Genomic DNA, 21656 nt, shown 5'->3' with positions numbered 1-21656 from the left:
TGTCTGAAGTTTGAAAGAAAACTAACAAACTCACCCTGGGAGGTGCTTCCCTTTCGTCTTTGTCTTCATCACATTCAAAAGCTACCTGGGCCCGCTGTTTCCTCTGTTCTTCCCACAAGGAAGGATTGAAACTTTCATTATCTGATATGAACATAACTAGAGAAAGGAAAAAAAAACAAGATTATATTTTACTGTAATTACAGAAAACTATTATTTACTCATAAGTTTCATTTTAAGTTATATTCATCACAAGTCTGTCAGATAAAGCTGGTCAATGTCAGCAATAAATCTCAGGGTATATGCAGTATTTGATTTTAAGATTTTTTTTTTTTACAGGCCAATCACATCATTCTTCCAGGAAGCTTGTCTTATTTTACTACAAAAAATGGTTGCTAAAACACTACAGATAATCTAGTTTTATGCAGTATATCATGATACTACTGTAACTAAGTCCTTTCATTCAAACTTTTCATTTTTTCATCTTCCTAATACCAATAGTTTAGTATTTATAGAGGAATAAAAAAGTTTGAAGACAGCTGGCCACTGTCATCCTAGCTATTCAGGAGTCAGAGATCTGAGGATCGTGATTCAAAGTCAGGGGCAGGAAAGTCCATGACACTCTCAATTAAACACACCACACACACACACACACACACACACACACACACGCACGCACGCACGCACGCACGTGCGCTGGAAAAGTGAAGCTCTTGGCTGAAGTGACAGAGTGTTAGCCTTGAGCAAAAAACTCAGGGACAGTGCCTAGACCCTGAGTTCAAGCCCCAAGACCATCATATACAGGAAAAAAGTTTGATTGAGTTATTTTTATTTAAAAAAAAAGCATTACTCTGGGCTAGAAGTATGGCTCAAGTGGTAGAATGCTGGCCTGGCAAGCACAGGCCGAGTTCACATTCCAGTATTGCCATCAAAAACAAAAATAAGGATTACTCTAATGGCATTTTATTATGTCTTTTTATTAAATACTATACATAATATAAACTATACATACTAAGTAATGAAGTACAATATATTTTCTATGTAATGGTGTAAAGAAAATGGGAATTTTTACTCAACTTACATATCAGATAATATTTAAAAAAGATTTAACAAGCCTGAGGAATTTTGTGTTATTACTAGACATCTAAAAACTTTAAAATAATGCATTTAACTAGTATACATCACTCTACAAAAATTACATGGTACAAAATGAAAGCACAACTTGCTGCCTATTAAAAGAAAATGACTATTCTTACTACTCAAAACAAAGAGACTAAAAGCACCCAAAAGTAGCTAAAAACAGAAATTCCTGGAATTATCAAATATAGTCAAATTAAACATTTACATAGAGAGCATATCCAAAAAGTTCAAATTATCATTTATATTAAGACTGTTTGAGCTCTTTACACTTTTAAAAACCTCAAATCCAGATTAAGAATGCTATGAAACAAGTATGAACAATAAAAATAGGAAATTAAAAAAAATCGATTTATTTAGCTCACTTACTTAACTGATGTTGCCAATACTGGGCTTGAATTCAAGGCCTGGATACTGCCCCTGAGCTTTTTTGCTTTACCACTTGAACCACATCTACATTTCTGGCTTTCTGGAACTTAATGGGAGACAAAAGTCTCCCTGACTTTTCTACCTGGGCTGGCTTTGAACCAGCATACTCAGATGATAGCCTCCTGAGTATCCAGGATTATAGGCATAAAACACTGGCACCCAATTGTGTTTGTTTTTAAGACAGGGTCTAACCATATAGTCCAAGATGGCCTGGAATTTGAGATCCTTCTGGCTCACCCTCCAAGCACTGGGATTATAGACATGTGATACTGCAATAAACAAGAGTGAGTTCTTTTTTAACTTGATGAACATGTACATGTACTTTTTGTTTAAAACAAGAGTGGGATGTAGTTCAAACTTCTGTTGATGATTTGTGTTATCATTAGAAAAGCAAACAGAGATGGATAGTTCTCAACAAAGTCTATTTCTATGATTCATAAAATTCTCCACGTCGTGGGTAGTAATTTGTTACCAGCCAGTCCCAAAATATGCAAGTGTGCTAGATTATGCTGAAGTAATTTTATACCAAAATTAATTTTGAATCCTAGACAGAGAAAGTAAACTCTGACCATGCCTCTCATTCTTACCAACTTCTTACACCTATACTTCTAACTTGTTTGTATAAATCACACATCTTTGAAATTCAGGACACCAGGAAATTATTTCCTACTCATCTTAGACACCAACAGTTGAATATGTAACTGAGGATCCCAGCATCAGGCTGCACGTTTTCTCACCCAAGACTTGCTAATATCCTGAATGATTTCAAGCTGTGATAATCTCTCTCAACATTTTAATTTAATAATTCCTTGATGTCTTCAATTACAATGTTCATCTACATATCAGCTGAGTCATTGATAATCATAGTCATACTCAAGACTTTGGTTCCATTTAGTTTTCTACCTCTTTGACCATCACACCGGTCCTTCAAATAATTTGCTTCCTTATTGCAGATAAACTTGCAGTCTTAGTCACAACTTTTTTCCCTATAAAAATACTCCAAGTTTACTTCCTTCTCTAGAAAAGCTGAGATATCATGATAAACTACCATTACGACTTCAAATTTGCCTCCACAGGCAAAAGGCTTTCATATTTTAGTAGAAATTTAATAAAAACCCTCAGGCTAATAATTCTCCAACATCTGTTCTCCAAGCTATAAACTCTTGTATGATACATACAATCCCTTCTTCTTAAGACTAAGGAATGGGGCTGGGAAGATGGCTCAGTGGTAGAGTGCTTGCCTTGCATGCATGAGGCCCTGGGTTCGATTACTCAGCACCACATAAGCAAAAAAGAATAAAGCCGGAGAGGGGGGACCAAGATGGCGACGGGGCAGTAGGGAAACGCCACAGCTCTCTCCAACCAAAAAGAGAGTTCGAGTTCCAACACGCTTAATCTCCCCAAGAGACCGACAACAACAAAAAGACGAACACTCAGAGAAAAACCAGAGGCGGAGAATAACAAAAAAAGAAAGAGGAAAAGAAGAATTTCAGAACAGAGAAAAGCGAAGACCCCTCCCCCAACCTTTACTGGCCACGCGGCAGTGCGCCAAGCCGCCGGCCAGTCGGCCCGGCGGGGGCTGCGGGAGCCCCAGAGACACAGCAGAGACACAGGGGGCCGCTTTCAGATCATCAGGTACTGGTTTGCAGAACAGCAGATCGCCAGGAACAGAGAAACCTACCAGCCGGGAGTCTCCACGAGGATCCCACCCCCAGCCCTCACTCTCCACCGGAGCAGAGAGGCTCCATCCCGCCAAAGCCGCTCGGCGCCAGCGCCAGCAGCGCGACAAAGGGACCTGTCTGCAGACCACCCGCCCGCCCGATCACGATCGCAACAACCCTGCGGGGCCACTCGGGCCCCAGAGGTACCGCGAAGAAGCTGCCTGAGCGTGGACACTCCTGACCCGACAGCTTCGACAGAGGCAGAGACAGAAAAGAATCACACAGAGCCACCACCGCCCAACCCAGCCCGGATTGCAACAACAACTGACGACCTACACCACACAGAAACAACCAGCTCCAGGGTGAGTACCCCACAGGGGAAGTGTATCCCTCAAGGGAGACCAGAGCTGGAGGGAATCCCCAGACCCTGACCTAGACTCCCTACCCCAGCACCCGGACCACAGGACCCACTAAAACTGGGAACTGTTTGAGAGCTCCACCAGCCCGTGGAGCACACTCAGCTGGCCAGGCTAGAGCAAGAGCACCCCTGGAAGGGAGCTTAAATGCCCAAGCCAGGAACAGCGCCCCTGGGTCAAGACTACCAACAGTAGAAGAAATTTGAACTGTGTCCCCCAGGCTGTATAACCTAGGTGGTATACACATCAGCACAGGCCTAACGAGTGCGCTCCAGGCTGCATAACCTAGGTGGTATACACATCAGCACAGGCCTAACAAGCACGCTCCAGGCTGGGGCCGGAACCAGGCCCGGGGATCCGGCGCCTGAACAACACAACCAACTCCTCCCAATTGAAGTAAAAAGCTGAGCATACGCCTCAACAGAGGGGAGAAAACCAGGAAACAACACTCCCCTGGGAAGCACGCCTGTGACAACAAAAGACCTGGAGGCCCAGGACTAGAGAAGCCCAAACCCCACCAAAACTCCACCCATATACCCTAGACTGGGAATTGGGCAACACAGGCTGCCAGCACCTGATAGTAAGCAGGAGCTCAGACTGTTAAGGCGGCTCAGCAATAGAGTGATAGTCTTGGATGTATGAGGTCCTGGATCTGATTCCTCAGCATCACAAAAGCAAAAAGGGTCAGAAGTGGTGCTGTGGCTCAAACGATAGGGTGCCAGCCTTGAGCTGAAAAGCTGAGGGACAGCACCCAAACCTAGAGTTCAAGCCCACAACCAGCCCCAAACAAACAAACAAAAACACATCAGGAGCCCATAGCAGACTCCAGCATTTGGGAGAGTGCATCCAGAGCATCTGTTCTTCACAAGAGCACCTGTAGGAGCAAACACAAGCAGTCTAGGCTGCTCAACCCTTCCAAAGGCGGGAACTGCCAGCAATCTACAGCAGAGAGCTGAGAATCCTAAGTAAGTCAGAATAGCAGCTGGAAATAGGCTCCCAACAGAACCCAGATCAGGCACAGACTCTCTCTACCAATACAGAATCAGCAACCAAGCAAAGACAGACACACCAAAACAAAATTGAAGAGCAGTCTCCTGAACCTCCATGCGAAAATCACAGAGAAAAATCACAAGGTTTACTACCACCCAGGACAGCAAGCTCACCTCAAAAGCCAGCAGCCACACAGGGGAGAGCCCCAGTGGGAGCAAAGCAGGAATGGAAGACAAAGGCTACTTCCAAGGGTTGCTGGAGGCAATGACTCAAGAAATAAAGCGAGAAATTGATCAGAAATTGAAAGAGCACAAGGATGAACTATCCAAAGAGATACAGGGTATCAAACAAAAGATGCATGCAAAAATAGAAGCTGCACAAACCTCAGTAAGAAGTGAGATAAACGCCAAATTAGAGGTAATGCATACCTCATTGAGAGGTGAGATCAGTACTCTGAGAACCAACATTGAATCCATAAAGGGATCCATTTCCTCCATGCAAACCACAATAGAAGCCACTGTCAATAGAGTGAATGAAATGGAAGGGAGAGTGTCAGATACAGAAGACAGAATACACCAACTGGACCAAAAAGTGACAGATATGGAAAAATCACTCAAATTAAACCAAAGGGATATTCAAGAGCAAGCAGATAATGCTAAAAAATTTAACCTTCGCATAATTGGAGTGGACGAAGGTGAGGAATTCCAGAGCAAGGGAATGCAACACCTATTTAACAATATAATCAATGAAAATTTTCCCCACCTCAAAAACGACCATCTTAACTACATCACAAAAGCTTATCGAACACCCAACAAGCAAGACCCCAGGAGAAACACTTCTAGACACATTATAGTAAAAATGATAGATCAGAATAATAAGGAAACAATCCTGCATGCAGCAAAAATGAAGAAGGAGCTATACTACAATGGGAAAAAAATAAGAATGACTGCAGATCTCTCCACACAAACAATGAATGCAAGAAAAGCCTGGGAAAGCACCATACGAGCCCTGAGAGCCAATAACTGCCAACCCAGACTGATCTACCCGGCAAAGCTAGCATTCACATTTGATGGAGAACTGAAAACTTTTAATAGCAAAGAAAAACTAAATGAATACATAAACATTAAGCCAGCATTACAAAGAATTCTAAGAGGGGGGACACAACCTGAAGAAAGCAGCCAGGAACTGGGGCCTGCCCCAAACAGGCGTTACTCAAAGTCTAACTGAGCAAGCACAGGAGGAAAGGAAAAAAGAAAAACTTAGGAAAACGGAATGGCAGGGACAACAATGCATCTCTCTATACTTTCTCTTAATATAAATGGGCTGAATTCGCCAATTAAAAGAAAACGAACTGAGGACTGGATAAGAAAACAAGACCCATCCATCTGTTGCCTTCAGGAGACCCACCTCTCAGCCAAACATACAAACAAACTCAGAGTGAAGGGGTGGAAAAGGATCTACCAATCAAACGCCCCCAGTAAGAAAGCAGGTGTAGCTATCCTGATATCTGACAAAATAAACTTTTCATTAAAATCAGTACAGAAAGACAAGGACGGACACTACATATTAATAAAGGGAACAATCCAAGAGGAGGATATAACCATCATCAACTTATATGCCCCAAATATTGGTGCACCCAGATATGTCAAACAAATGCTCTCAAACTTACAGAATAAAATAGATCCCAATACGATAATACTAGGAGACTTTAACACACCACTCTCACCAAAGGACAGGTCTACCAACCAGAGGATTGGCAAAGAAGCTACCGAATTAAGAGAGGCCATACTTCAAGCGGAATTAACTGACATCTACCGAGTATTTCACCCCAAAACAACACAGTACACATTCTTCTCAGCAGCTCACGGAACTTTCTCCAAAATAGACCATATCATAGTTCATGCAAGGAACTTAAGCAAATACAAAGGGATCGACATAATCCCCTGTATCCTATCTGACCACAGTGGAATCAAGCTAGCTCTCAATAACAAAGCATACCGCAGAAATTCCTCTAATACATGGAAATTGAACAGCATACTCCTTAACAATGCCTGGATAACAGAAGAGATCAGAGAAGAAATAAAGCATTTCCTACAACTCAATGAAAATGAAAACACCTCACAAAGAAACTTGTGGGACACAGCAAAAGCAGTCCTGAGGGGCAAATTTATTGCCCTCAGTGCCCATATCAAGAGAATGGAGACAGACCAAGTAAATAATCTCATGTTGCAATTAAAACAGCTAGAAAAACAAGAAAAAATGGGACCTAAAGCTACTAGACGAAGCCAGATAACCAAATTAAAAGCAGAGATTAACCAATTAGAAAATCAGAAAACCATAACCAAAATAAACCAAACAAAAAGCTGGTTCTTTGAAAAAATAAACAAAATTGATGGCCCATTGGCTAGATTAATTAAAAAAAGAAGAGAGGAAACCCATATTAATAGGATTAGGGATGCCACGGGAAACATCACAACACGGTACCCAAGATATCCAAACAATTCTAACAGACTACTTTCAAAAGCTATACTCTCTAAAGGAAGAAAATCGGGCAGAAATGGATGCATTTTTAGAGAAATACAAGTTGCCCAAACTGAGCAAAGAAGAAATTAACCAATTAAATAAGCCAATATCCTATAATGAGATACAGGAAGCTATCAAAAATCTTCCAACAAAAAAAAGCCCAGGACCAGATGGATTCACAGCAGAATTCTATAAGACCTTTAAACAAGAACTAATACCCATACTCCTCAAGCTCTTCAGAGAAACAGAGAAGGAAGGAGCTATCCCAAACTCATTCTACGAAGCCAATATCACACTCATCCCCAAACCAGGCAAAGACCCAACCAAAAAGGAGAATTACAGGCCAATCTCCTTGATGAACACAGATGCAAAGATCCTTAACAAGATTCTAGCTAACAGAATCCAGAAACACATAAAAAAAATAATTCACTATGACCAGGTAGGCTTCATCCCAGAGACACAGGGATGGTTTAACATACGTAAGTCAATAAATGTAATCCAACATATCAACAGAGCCAAGGTCAAGAATCACATGATTATCACTACAGATGCAGAAAAAGCCTTTGACAAAATTCAACATTCATTCATGCTAAAAGCTCTGGAGAAAATAGGAATAGAAGGAACATTTCTAAAAACAATAAAAGCCATTTATGACAGACCAATAGCCAATATTATACTTAATGGGGAAAAGCTACAACCAATTCTCCTAAAATCAGGAACAAGGCAAGGATGCCCACTGTCTCCACTCCTCTTCAATATAGTCCTAGAACCCTTAGCCAGGGCAATAAGGCAAGAAAAAGACATTAAAGGGATCCGCATAGGGAAAGAAGAAGTTAAACTATCCCTTTTTGCAGACGACATGATACTATACCTCCACGATCCCAAAAACTCCATCCCCAAACTCTTAGAAATCATAAATCACTTCGGCAAAATAGCAGGATACAAAATAAACCCACAAAAATCAGTTGCCTTCCTATACACTGATAATGTACAGGAAGAGAGGGAAATAAAGGGAGCAACCCCATTCACAATAACCTCCCGAAAAATAAAATATTTAGGAATTAACCTAACCAAAGATGTAAAAGAACTATTTAATGAGAACTATAAAAAGTTAAAGAAAGAAATTGCAGAAGACACTAGGAAATGGAAAGACCTCCCATGCTCCTGGATAGGCCGACTTAATATAGTAAAGATGGTAATACTTCCAAAACTAATATACAAATTCAACGCAATTCCTATTAAAATCCCAATGACGTACATCACTGAAATACAGAAAACAGTCCAAAAATTCATATGGAACAACAAAAGACCTAGAATAGCCAAAACAATTCTAGGGGATAAAGACAATATGGGAGGGCTATCCATGCCGAACTTCAAACTCTACTACAGAGCTATAATAACAAAGACAGCATGGTACTGGCACAAAAACAGACCCGAAGACCAATGGAACAGAATAGAAGATCCAGAAATAAATCCACAGGCCTACAGCCAGCTGATATTCGACAAAGGAGCCAAAGACATACAATGGAAGAAACACAGCCTCTTCAACCGCTGGTGCTGGGAAAACTGGGCAGCCACATGCAGAAAACTAAAAGTGGACCCCAGCCTATCACCATGCACCAACATCAACTCAAAATGGATTAAAGACCTTAACATTAAACCTGAATCTCTGAAACTACTGCAGGACAGAGTAGGAGAGACACTTGAACTAATAGGCACAGGAAGGAACTTCCTGAACAGAGTCCCAGGGTCACAACAAATTGGAGAGAGACTCGACAAATGGGACTACCTTAAAATAAAAAGCTTCTGCACAGATAAAGCTATCGCAACCAAGCTAGAAAGACAACCAACTAATTGGGAAAAAATATTTACCAGCAATATATCAGACAAGGGGTTAACATCCTGTATATACAGGGAACTCAAGAAACTAATCCCTCCCAAACCTAACAAACCAATTACTAAATGGGTAAGGGAACTAAAGAGGGACTTCTCAAATGAAGAAATAAAAATGGCAAAGAAACACATGAGGAAATGTTCATCATCCCTGGTGGTGAAGGAAATGCAAATAAAGACAACCCTGAGATACCACCTTACCCCTGTCAGAATGTCCCACATCCACAAATCAGCCAACGACAAATGCTGGAGGGGATGTGGAGAACGAGGAACGCTATTACACTGCTGGTGGGAATGTACACTCATACAACCACTTTGGAAAGCAGTCTGGAGGGTCCTTAGAAAGCTAAAGATTGACCTCCCTTACGACCCAGTCATACCACTTCTAGGCATCTACCCTGAACAACAGGAACCAATATACAAGGACACGTGCACCTCCATGTTTATTGCAGCACTGTTCGCAATAGCTAGGATATGGAAACAACCTAGATGCCCCACCACAGATGAATGGATCCAAAAATTGTGGTATCTATACACAATGGAATATTATGCAGCCATTAGAAATGACAAAATAATGGCATTTGCAGGGAAATGGATGGAGCTAGAAGGAATCATGTTGAGCGAGGTAAGCCAAGAACGAAGAGACAAACAGTACATGGTCTCCCTGATAAGTGGATGATAAATCCAAAATGTTAGGTGATATGACAAAACTAAGAGGACTTAAGAAACAAAGACGTCCCACTCATCTGGTTGAACCACTACTAAATATCCCCATGCTGCTGATCACATATATGGTATATAACATATGAGCACCGTTATATATTACAGACTGTGATAGACAATTTGCTCCAGGAAAGTTAGAATGAACTTGTGACTTTAAATGAGCATCATTATTCCACAATACTGTGAATTTCCGGAAATTAAGTAATCACTTAATCACAATCAAAAAAAAAAAAAAAGAACCTTGGGGAAGGGAGGGAGGGAGGGGATGGTAGGGAGAAAACAATGGAGGGGGTAACAATGTTCAAGAGGAAGTGTACTCATTACCTCACTCATGTAACTGTAACCCTCTGTATAGTATCTTTACAATAAAAAAATTAAAAAAAAAAACCTGGCACCATCTAGTTAAATAAAATATAAATATGCCATATGAAAAAAAAAAAAAAAAGAATAAAGCCGGAAGTGGCGCTGTAGCTCAAGTGGTAGAGTGCTAGCCTTGAGCTGAAGAGCTGAGGGACAGCGCCCAGGCCCAGAGTTCAGGCCCCATGACTGGAGGCCCTCCCCCCCAAAAAAGACTTAGGAATGCCTCTATGTAAGCCCAAACTTTTATTCTTTCAAACTTATTCATCACGATCTTTGTTTACAATCTTCAAGGCAAGAGATTTTGCATGTACTTATCTCTAACATAATGCTTGTCATACAGGTGAGTAGTGAAAATTAAAGTAAATGTGAACAAAGGGTGGATTTTTCCCAAGTTAGTATAAAACTACAACTTAAGAATAATATATATAGAGTCTGAATCATGAGATTCAGAGAATGAGAATAAAATAAATGCATTTCTACAACTTCAAAGGAAATTCATCTTACAACATCGATGTAGTTTCTGAGTCAGGATTGTGAGTTTATTTTGTCCAGTGTTCTCCTTATATATAGTGTAATACATTCAGTGTTTTCACTCACAATGAGATAGATGGGGATGTCATAAACAAAGAACTACTAAAAGTGATACATGGGGCTGGGAAGGTGGCTCAGTGGTAGCGAGTTTGCCTTGCATTCATGAGGCCCTGGGTTCAATCCTCAGCACCACATAAGCAGAAAAAGCCAGAAGTGGCTCTGTGCCTCAAGTGGTAAGAGTGCTAGCCTTAAGCTAAAGAGGCTCAGAGTTCAGGCCCCATGACCGACAAAAAAAAAAAAAAAAAAAGTGATACATGAACTCTAAGAGGACTTAAAACATCCTGATTGATTCTTGTATTGCACTTGATTACACAAGTCACCACAGACTCTTCAACCTTACAACAAATCTCAAAATAAAAACTCAATGTCAAGATGTTTCTACTTGTACTCTTTTGATCTGAAATGAACTTCTTGCCTGAACTATGATTTAAGAAGTAGGAATATTTGGGTGCTGTAATCCAAGCTACTCAGGAGGCAGAGAATTGTGGTTTGAGGTAAACCCAGACAAAAAGTTTGAGAGGCCTTATCTTAATCAAGATCTAGTTACAGTGGCATATGCTTATTATCCCAACTACACTAAGAACAGGAGGATCATAATTCAAAGACAGCCCAGGGAAAAAAGTTCTTGAGATTCCCACGTCAAAAGAAATATCTGGGTTTTGTGTCTGATATGCATCTGTCATCTGGTGTGGTAGTGTGCAGAAAGCACAAATAGCAATCTAGGCCAGTTCAGGCAAAAATAGAAATCCTATCTCATAAATACTGATCACAAAAGGGATTGAGGTATGGGTCAAGCAGTAGAGTACTTGCCTAGCAAGCAAAAACCCCTGAGTTTAAACCTGTACAGTTAAAAAAAACCACAAAAAACAAACAAAGGAAGAATATGAATGAAATAAACTGAACTGACAGAAAGGGAAAACAAGGGCAGAAGTATTTAAATCATGATCAAGGTATGTAAAGGCTTATAATAAAACAGTTTATAAAGAACAGCAAGGAACACTTCTAAAAAGACAATGAGTATTTCAAGTTGTAAGTCAGAGGCAACTGATAACAAACAGTATATATTTTCTAAGATACTGTAAAGATGAGAAGTTGTGAATATAAAGTACCCAGTCCTATGTCAGATTACATCAAATTGGCTATTATGTTAACATTTTTATGGCAGGCTTAACAGTTTCAAGGTAATAAACAAAAACTTATATAACTTGTTTCTGTAACTAGTGATAATAGAAAACTTTCTATCCTATCTCTTCCATTCTTTTCTTGAGACATGTAGGCTAGGCTGATTTCACACTTAAAATCCTTCTGCCTCAGCATCCTAGGGCTGGAATTAGGATGTGCATAACCATGCTGGCTTATTTCTTACTTTGTTATTGTTGTTTTTTTTCTTTTGTGCTAGTACCAGGGCTTGAACTCAGGACCTTCTGCTTTTACTTGGCTTTTTCACTCACTGATGCTCTACCATGTGAGCTATGTCTCCAGTCCAGTTTATTTTTTATGATGATGATGGTATAGTTGTACAAAGGTTTCCATTCCATAAGACAGGTTATGAATACAAAGCATCTTGGTCAATGTCATTCCTTCCATCTTTCTCATTTTCCCTTCCCGTTCCTACCCTAAAGCTATAGTTCAATTTTTGCATACTGTACACTAAATATAATGACTGTATTTGCTTACTCTTCTTCCATTCTTGTGCCACCCCCTCTACCACCAGGGTCCTTCCCCTAACCTGAACGTGTTTCCATTTCCTGGTTTATTTCTTATTTTTTTAAGAGAAAAAGGATTATTTCATAAGGTGTTGTTTCATGGGCATATTTGATAATATTTATTTAGATGTAGTAGCTTTTGATACTGAATTTGAAGTTCAGGTTTGTGAAATGTTACATTTAAAAGGTTTCATTGTAAGCCAGGTGCCTGTGGTTCATTCCTGTAGGATCTGAGGATTGCAGTTCAAAGCCAGCCTGGACTCTTATCTCCAATAAACGACTAAACAAATAAACAAACAAAGGTGGAAGTGGCATTGTAGCTCAAGTGGTAGATAGCTCACCTGGACTAAAAGAAGCTCAGGGATAGTGCCCAGCCCAGAGCTCAAGCCCCAGGTCTGGCAAAAAAAAGAAAAAAACACTTCATTTTAAGGTCTATAAATAAAACTTTAAGAATAGGCTTGTAAAAGTAAGATTTCTATGCCAGTGGCTCATGCCTGTAACCCTGGCTGCTCAGAAGGTTTGAAGTCAGCTCAAGTAGAAATGTTCATGTATCTCTTATCTCCAACTAACTCTCAAAAACCCAGAAATGGAGCTGTGGCTTAAGTGTGCTAGCCTTGAGCCAAAACGCTGAGGGACAACACCTAGGTCCTGAGTTCAATCCCTATGACTGGCACCAAAAATAAAGACAAAAATATTCATCTCTAACTTTCAGATTTAAGTGAAATATAGAACGATACTTCCATACAAATATAATACTGCTTAAAGTACCAGGCCTGATGTATTGTTTTATGTAAGTAATAATTTTAATTTAGAAATTAAAAGTCTAAATCATGCAAATTAACTACTAGTACAACATATGTGAATTATACTACTTGGATACATCATTAAAAGTTTTGTTTGACTTGGGACTCATATTTCAATTTTTAATCTTTATCTCTAAAAATGGTTAATAGAAAATGGAAAGTGTGAGTATCTTATAAACAACAATATGATCGGCTATATAGTATGTACAAATAAATGTTTACTTTTTTTTCTTTTTTGTGGTACTAGAGGCTGAGCACAGGGCCTACCATTTCAGTTATGTCCCATTCCATAACTGTTCTTTGTTTTTGTTGGTTGTAGGACTTGAACTCTGGGCCTGGGCGCTGTCCCTCAGCTCTTCAGCTCAAGGTTAGCACTCTACCACTTAAGCCACAGTGCTACTTCTGGTTTTCTGGTGGTTTTTTGGAGAAAAGAGGCTCATGGACTTTCCTGCCCAGGATGGCTCTGAACTGTTATCCTCAGATCTCAGCCCCAAGTAGCTAGGATTAGAGGCATGAACCACCAGCACCTGGCTCCGTAACTGTTCTTTTATGTGGGAAGAGAGAATTGCTAAAGAATTGCTTAAAGAAAAGGAATGATTTCTTAGAGACTTAATGTCCTTTTCGCAAATGTGAAAAGCTGTTTCAGCAATGGGCCATGTAGTAAAACATTTTAAGCTTGGAGTGTCTGCTACTAATATGCAACTCTGATGACTCAAAGTGGACATAAACAATATGTAAATGATTAAATGTAGCTGTGTTCAAATGGAACCCTACGCTTATTTCTAGATAAGAAATCCAAAGCTTAACTATTTAACCTGTCTGAAGAATATTTTACAAATTAAGAACATGATTATTTTATGTTTTCTTCAGTGTTATATTTTCTTATATATTAAGACTTAAGTTTATGAGTAATTCAGACCATAGGTATTTTCACTTGCTTCAGAAAAAAGATGCAAACATATATTACAATCATGTATTTTAAGAATTATTTAAAATTCTCCTAAGTCCCACAAACAGTAAAAAGTCTTGGCAACTTAAAATTCATTTAGCAATTTTGCTTTGATCAGTCAGTGTGTCTTTGTAAAAAAAATAAGTTCCTACCATTCTCAGTCCTTGGCTGCTAAGGAAACATGTAGTTTATACACACATTCAGACATAATACAACATGTTAAAAACAACTGTTCCTTAGTCTTCAGACAAGCTGTATGAAACAACTATAGAGTAATATTTATAGCCAGAGTTTTATAGCTCATCTTCTAATAATATACAGAATCCAAGGGTAATATTATAAATATTTTCTGGTTCAGTACTTCTAATTACATACATTTAAAATGCAGTCTTAACATTTAATTAAATGTGGTTTTAAAAACAGAAATCTACAATTGAGGGTGTCAGCAATTTGATTTAAAGGAATTTAAGGAAGCATATAATACACTTAAATCTCTTAAGTTCAATTGACTGTAATTCAAGAGACATTTCTTTATTTCCTCGTTATTATGGGAGAACTTTTTTGATCAATATTTTAAAGTTCCAAAAAAATAGTAATGCCTTTGAGACTTAAAATTTATTTGGCACCTTTGTTTTGATTATTCAGTATTTGTTTTTTTGGGGGGGTCCGGTTGTGGGGCCTGAACTCTGGGCCTGGGTGCTGTCCCTCAGCTCTTCAGCTCAAGGCTAGCGCTCTACCACTTGAGCCACAGTGCCACTTCCGGCTTTTTTATTTTTGCTTATGTGGTGCTGAGGAATCTAACCCAGGGCCTCAAGCATGCAAGGCAATAACTCTACCACTGAGCCACCCTCCCAGCCCCTTCAGTATTTGTTTTTAAAAAGAATCTTTGTTGCTGTTCTTCTTAATGTACTTATAATGTACTATGTGATTTTTTTTTTTTTTTTTGTTTCTTTTGTGTGTTCCTCCCCACAGTATAACTCGTTTTCACTGTATTTGAATCTGGTGCCTGCATCTTGTATATACATGTCACTTTTCTAATTTGGGGAGGAGAAGGGAAAAAACAAAATGCTTAAATAGGGATACAGGTTGACCCATAGTAACAATGAGATGTACAAGTCACTATGTTGAAAATGAGCTTTTACAACTTCGGTGGGAGGAGGGAGTGGCAGGAGTTGGGGAGGTGGAGAAGGAAGACATGGTAAGGGAAAAACAGAGGAGGCAACAATGCTCAATAGAAAATGTACTCATTACCTTACTCATGTAACTTTAACCCTCTGTACATTTAATTTGTACAATAAAAAACGTATTAAAAAAAAGAAATTCTTAAATTCCTACCATCCTCAGTCCTTGGCTGCTGAGGGAACATGTAGTTAGTAAGCACCATTTTCTGAGTCTCTGAATCAGTTTCTTTTTGAAGAGGTATCAGAGGTTTGGACTAGGGAAAGAAAATAAATGTTTAATCTTCAGAAGCAAAGACAAATCTAGCAATTCCTCTGCACAAAAACTCACCATGTTTTACATAAGCAAGGTATAGGTTATAAAAACAAATCTAAATACATACCATAAAAAAACTTTAAGCACTGATTTGAAACATACAGAAAAAAATTTTTTTTTGTTTAAGGCAAATTCAGTGTTTCGTAGTTATCACTAAAATATTTCATATACCAGGCGCATGCACACGCGCACATGCACACACACACACACACAATCCAAGAATTACTTTATTACAATGTTTATTTAATAAAATTAAAAAATAGGACTTTCCATTTTGTTATTTTGCCTTCTTAGGTAATTTATTTTGCAAAGATGCTTTTGGAAAAAATCATTTGGAAGGTTTAATCTATTTGAAAGTTTATTCTAGTAGCTAAAAGTAGAGTGCTTACAACAACCATTAAGCTATAAACTGCTTCTCTCTCCTCCTCCTGTTTCATCTTCATAAACGGCACCATGTTACTCAGTGGTGGTGCCCCCAGGTATTGTAGACTTGTTTTTTTCTCAAGGGTTTTTTTTCCCTCTTGACAAATACTTTAGGCTTACTTCTTAATATGCCCAATTATTTTTCAAACTTTTTCAGCTAAAATTTTCCCAATAAAAGCCTTGAGTAACTATAGGTAGGCAGAGGAATTATCCAGCCCACTCTTCTCACCATACTATTAGTTAATTCTTGTGAAAACCTGATAAACTATTCTTATCCTGTAATCTTACTATTGATCAAACATTCAAAACTTTGTGACCCCCTTCTTTGTCTGCAATAAGCCAACTGGCAAACCTGGAACATTTTTCTTGACTTCCTAAAATAATGGGAAGGAGAAGTATCCTTTCCAAAGATACTGCTTCCCTGAAATCTCAAATATAGGATGATTATCCTCCTATAGACACCCCAAATCAGGAGGTGAAGACAGCATTTATAACACTGTGAGATCATTGCTGTTTTATTCTCAAATTTAAACTCCTATTCCTTTGAGGTATATACACCTTTCCTCTACATTCAATTTCTTTTCTTATTAGCCCTTGGCCTACTGGTAGAATTGATATTCAGGTTGATCATCCTCTAAAAAATCTGTAATGTTCCAAAATGTAAAACATGTTGACTGCAACGTGGTGTCCTAAGTGGAGAATTTTACACCAGACCTCACAAGACTTATCTCCTGTCTAAAAGTATTATACAAAAATAGATCTCATTTGGTGAAAAGATGCATAGTGAAGATAAGCTCTGGAGTTACATGGTAAAAAGAAAAATCAAAAAGATTTAAATAGTTTAGTGCTAGGATCAAATGAAAAGATCACTTAAGTTACATAAAATATGGGTCAGAATGGATGTAATATGGCACTAGAAGTGTGGGCAATAATAGAGACAGAGACCTGCTACAATAGCGTAAGTCAGGAAACTCAGTATTATCTAACAGAACTATAACGTGACACAAAACTGGGAGCCATAGCTGGGTGCAGGTGGCTCAAGCCTATAATCCTAGCTACTCAGGAGACTGAGATCTGAGGACTGTGGTTCAAACCCAGCCCAGGCAGGAAAAGTCTGTGAGACTCTTATCTCCAATCAAATACCAATAAACTAGAAGTGGCACTGTGGCTCAAAGTGTAGAGCAGTAGCCTTGAGTTTTAAAAATCTAGGGACAGGGGGCTGGGATGTAGCTCAGTGGCAAAGCGCTTGCCTAGCAAGTGCAACGTCCTGGGTTTGATTCCCAGTACCAAAAAAGAAAAGACAAAAAAAAAAAAAAAAAAAAATCCAGGGACAGTACCCAAACCCTGAGTTCAAGCCCAACAACCAATAAAAATAAATAAATAAAAAGGAAGCCATAGATAGTTTATAATTTTCTAGTTATTTTTTCTTTTTGCGGGGGAAAGGGGTTACTAGTTCTAAAGCTTGACCTCAGGTCTTGGGTACTATCCCTGAGATTTTTTGCTCAAGGCTATCAACTCTACCACTTAAGCCATAGCTCTACTTATGGTTTTTTGGTGATAAGTTGGTAATAAGAGTCCCACAGACTTTCCTGCCCCAACTGGCCTAGAACCACAGTCCTCAGATCTCAGCCTTCTGAGTACCTAAGATTACAGTCGTGAGCCACTGACACCTAGCTGCTATACTTTTTTAGAAGGCAAAAAGATGGACTAGAAGAGGTAGCTTATGCCTGTAATCCCAGCTACCCAGGAGGTAGAGATCAAAAGGACAGTGATTTATGGTCATCAGAGGCAAAAAGTTGGTGTGATCCTCATCTTAACAAAAGAGACATTCACACACAGTGAGAACAAAGGAGGACACTTTTACTAGAGGAATAGAAAGGCACGATGTCCTTGTGCATCTGATCATACAAAATACCTTATCAAAATGAACTCCACGAAGTAGAAACAGGGTTTTGGGGTTTTTTTTTTTTTGGCTGTTTTAGTTTTCTTTTATGTATTGTTTGTTTTTATGTCTTTGGGAGTATAAGAGGAGGCACAGAAATGGAGGGATAAAGAGTAAACAAATGCAGCAATGGTACTCACTAGGCACTACATAGAAAAAGAACTATACAACTTGTGGATGGAATGGGAGGGAGAAATGGAGAGAGCGAGGGAACAGATGACATTGCCCCAAAGGAAATGTACTCTTTGCCTGATTTATGGAACTCTAATGCCTCTGTTTTTAGCATTTTCAAATACAAATACAAATAATAATAATAATAACAACAACAACAACAGATAGCTCTTTCTTAGTTGGCAAGCTGGCTTGGACATAAAGCAAGACCTGGAAAATACCTTAAAGAAAGTAAACAAACAGCACTGGGCTGTAGCTCAAATGGTAAAGCACCTTCCTAACAAACACAGCCCCTGAGTTCAAACCTCAGTATCAACAAAAAAGAGGTTCAATACTCAGTACAGGAAAAAAAAAAAAAAAAGGTAAAATTATTTTAAGCTAAATATGGTGGCACATGCTTGCAAATCTCAGGTCTCAGGCAAGAGGATCATAAGTTTGAGGACAGTCTGGCTAGACTACATAGCAGGATCCTATCCCATCTACTCTGGAGATAATAGGATTTGATTTCAAGGCCAACCTGGGAGAAAGTTACCAAGATGCCGCTACTTAACAAATAAACTGGGGGCAACATCACATGCTTACAATCCCGGTATATAGGAGGCACTGGTTAGGTTAACTGTGACTGAACTAACACGAAAAGCCCTATTTGAAAAATAACTTACTTTATATTTTGTTTGTACTAATGATAAAAAAAATCCATACACTAATCTCACTTTGGATTTATTTTATGACACTAGTATTAGTGTATTGGACACTTCAAGACAATGTGAAAGATGGAAAACAGCCATTAAGAGAGGTGGCAGCAGGGATAAAGCAAAGTGCACTAACAACCAAGATATTTAAGGTTCAGTAGGACTTAAGTGATGGATTGGACTGAAGTACAGATGAAACCATGGTTAAGGGTTACAGTCCCCACAACTTTGACTCATCACATAGTTCTTATTACTGACTTAAGGAACCCAAGAAAATCAATATTTGGAGCAGAAGGTATGCTCAATATCGGGTTGACTGAGACACCTGCATAACAATGTCAAAGAGCCACCACACTATGTGAAATGCAGTTTAGGTGCTATACTGGGTTGAAGACGGTGTTTCAAATAGAATGGAGAAAGTAAGAGGGTCTCATGCAATTATGTAAGACACTGGGAGAAGAACTACACCTAAAGAGGAGACTTGAAGAATAGTGAGAGATGAGCAGCAGAGAACGCTAAGATACCACACAGCACTCCCACCCCACTGCTCCTCCCACAGTACTTGCTGATCACGCTCACCAAAGCTGTCAGTTTCTAGATCTTTGAACATACTCTTCATACTTTGTTCCTGACTTTTCTACCCTTTGCTGTCTTTTTGTTATACCTGCCTTACCAAAATTATAGACCAGATCATTCCAATGGTCTGTTTTCTCCATAACACATAGCTAAACAACTAGTATCACTACAAGTTTGACTTCTCAAACTTGTTCCTGTTCTCAAACAGGAATGTCTAACAATTACTCCTGAAAGCATTATGTCCTTTTTTTCCATTACTATTTATAAATTTACTTCCTAGTTTATTTGAATCACAAGTTTGTAGTATTATTCCCAATAGCCAAGATAAAAAAAAAATCAACCCAACTGTCTATCAATGGATGAATGAAGGATGAATGAAGACAATTTAGTATATATATATATATATATATATATATATATATATATATATATACAAAGAGAAATATTCTTGTCTTTAGAAGAAGAAAATCTTGCCATTTGTAACAATATGGATGAACCTGGAGCACATTATACTAAGTGAAATAAGCCAGACACAGAAACGTAAGACAAATACCACATGTTGTCACTTAATGTGCATTCAAAAATAGAAGAATTCACAGAAAACAATAAAATAGTTAACAGAGGCTGTGGCAAGGGGTAGGAGAGAATATACTAGGCAAAGAACATAAAATTTCAGTTCAACAGGAAGAAGAAATTCAAGAGTTCTGCTATACACCATGGCAACTATCGTTAAAAATGATGTATTGTTTTTGTTGTTATTGTTGGTGATGTTTGTTTTTCTTTGGGTTTTTTGGTGGGAGGGGCTCAGAAAGGGAGGAAGGAAGGGAAAATAAATGCAATAATGCTATTCAGTATACACTATGTGGAAAATGATCTATATAACTTGAGGACAGGTATGGGAGGGGGAAACTTGGGAGAAGTGAAAGAAGGCATGACAATTGTCCAAAAAAACCAAAAATACTCAACTTATGAAATGGTAACTTCTTTGCACAAACTTTAATTTTACTTAAAAATATAATACATTGTATTCTTGAAAAATGCACAAAGTAAATTTTAATGAACTCATCCCAAAAAAACCAACAAATACATGGGATAATGATATTATAATTTGGCACTACTAAGTATGATTTCCTAATCTCTCTACATTTAAATGGGTTTAGACACTAGGCAAGGTCCAAGTACATTTACTATTTATAAACCAGTACCTGCATCATAAAAATTATTTTCTAAATATTTCTGAGATTTTACTTAATATAAACATACAATGCATTTTTATATGTGCACCTATATGTATCTCCCTTTAAATGATCAAGACTGTACAGTTATATTGCATAATTGGAATTCCATTAAATTACAAAATCAGAATGCCCACCTGATTATCTGAGAGCCACATAGCAGTCAACTGCTGCAGTTTTGTAAAGCTAAAGGGCAAATGCTTTAATCTGTAGGGAAACAAACAAAAATTAAACTGTAAGATGAGAATATTTAAAAAGACTCCAAGATATAGATTGGAGCAGTAATTTAGCATGCACAAGACTCCTGGGTTCTATTCTCAGTACCACAAAAACAAATAAAACAAAACAAATGAAAGCTAAATCTAATGGTTTTCTAAACAATGCTATAAAGTGGTATATGCAAACAGAATGAAAAGGAGAGAAAAGCCCAATATAGTCTTTGTATAGAATGTAAGACTATCAAATTTTAAAAACAATTTTTCAATTTAATCAATTCAGCAAGCAAAAAATGAATAATCTAGTTACTTCAAATATTATCTGATCTGTTAAGTTGGGTTTCTGTTGGTCATGACTACAATTCTAGCTACTCAGGAGGCTGAGGTCTAAGGATCCTGGTGCATTGCCAACCCAGGTAGGAAAGTCATCAGATTCTTATCTCCAATTAACCACAACACAGACAGACAGACAGACAGACAGACAGACAGACAGAGACAGACAGACAGACACACACACATATACACAAAGTTGGAAGTGAAGCTGTGGCTCAAAAGTGGTAGAATACTTACTAGCCTTGAACAAAAAAGCTCAGGGAGCAGGGACAGTGCTCAGGCCTTGAGTTCAACCTCCAGGACTGGCACTCATGTGCTAATCCACACACACTCACAAATAATCTGTTAAACAATAACTGCCAATTGTCTGCCTTATAAGAAAGACAAGGATACATTA

The 21656-nt window shown here is 38.5% G+C and overlaps 1 protein-coding gene across 10 annotated transcripts in view; it reads right to left on the bottom strand.

Annotated features, from left to right (window-relative positions):
- Erbin (erbb2 interacting protein) overlaps positions 1-21656 on the bottom strand; it is a 128946-nt gene that overhangs the window by 37167 nt on the left and 70123 nt on the right. For all 10 annotated transcript variants that reach the window (XM_070031255.1, XM_070031253.1, XM_070031261.1 and 7 more), the window contains exons 14-16: positions 20849-20918; positions 15514-15613; positions 35-156 (exon numbers count right to left, since the gene is read on the bottom strand). In XM_070031255.1, coding sequence (XP_069887356.1) covers positions 35-156; positions 15514-15613; positions 20849-20918 — 292 coding nt within the window. The remainder of the gene's footprint in view (positions 1-34; positions 157-15513; positions 15614-20848; positions 20919-21656) is intronic.

The sequence above is a fragment of the Dipodomys merriami genome, unplaced genomic scaffold, assembly GCF_024711535.1.
Source record: "Dipodomys merriami isolate MVZ:Mamm:240054 unplaced genomic scaffold, mDipMer1.0.p SCAF_20, whole genome shotgun sequence".
Taxonomy (NCBI): domain Eukaryota; kingdom Metazoa; phylum Chordata; class Mammalia; order Rodentia; family Heteromyidae; genus Dipodomys; species Dipodomys merriami.
Note: the sequence above shows the minus strand (reverse complement) of the source record. Positions and strands in the feature narration are given on the sequence as shown.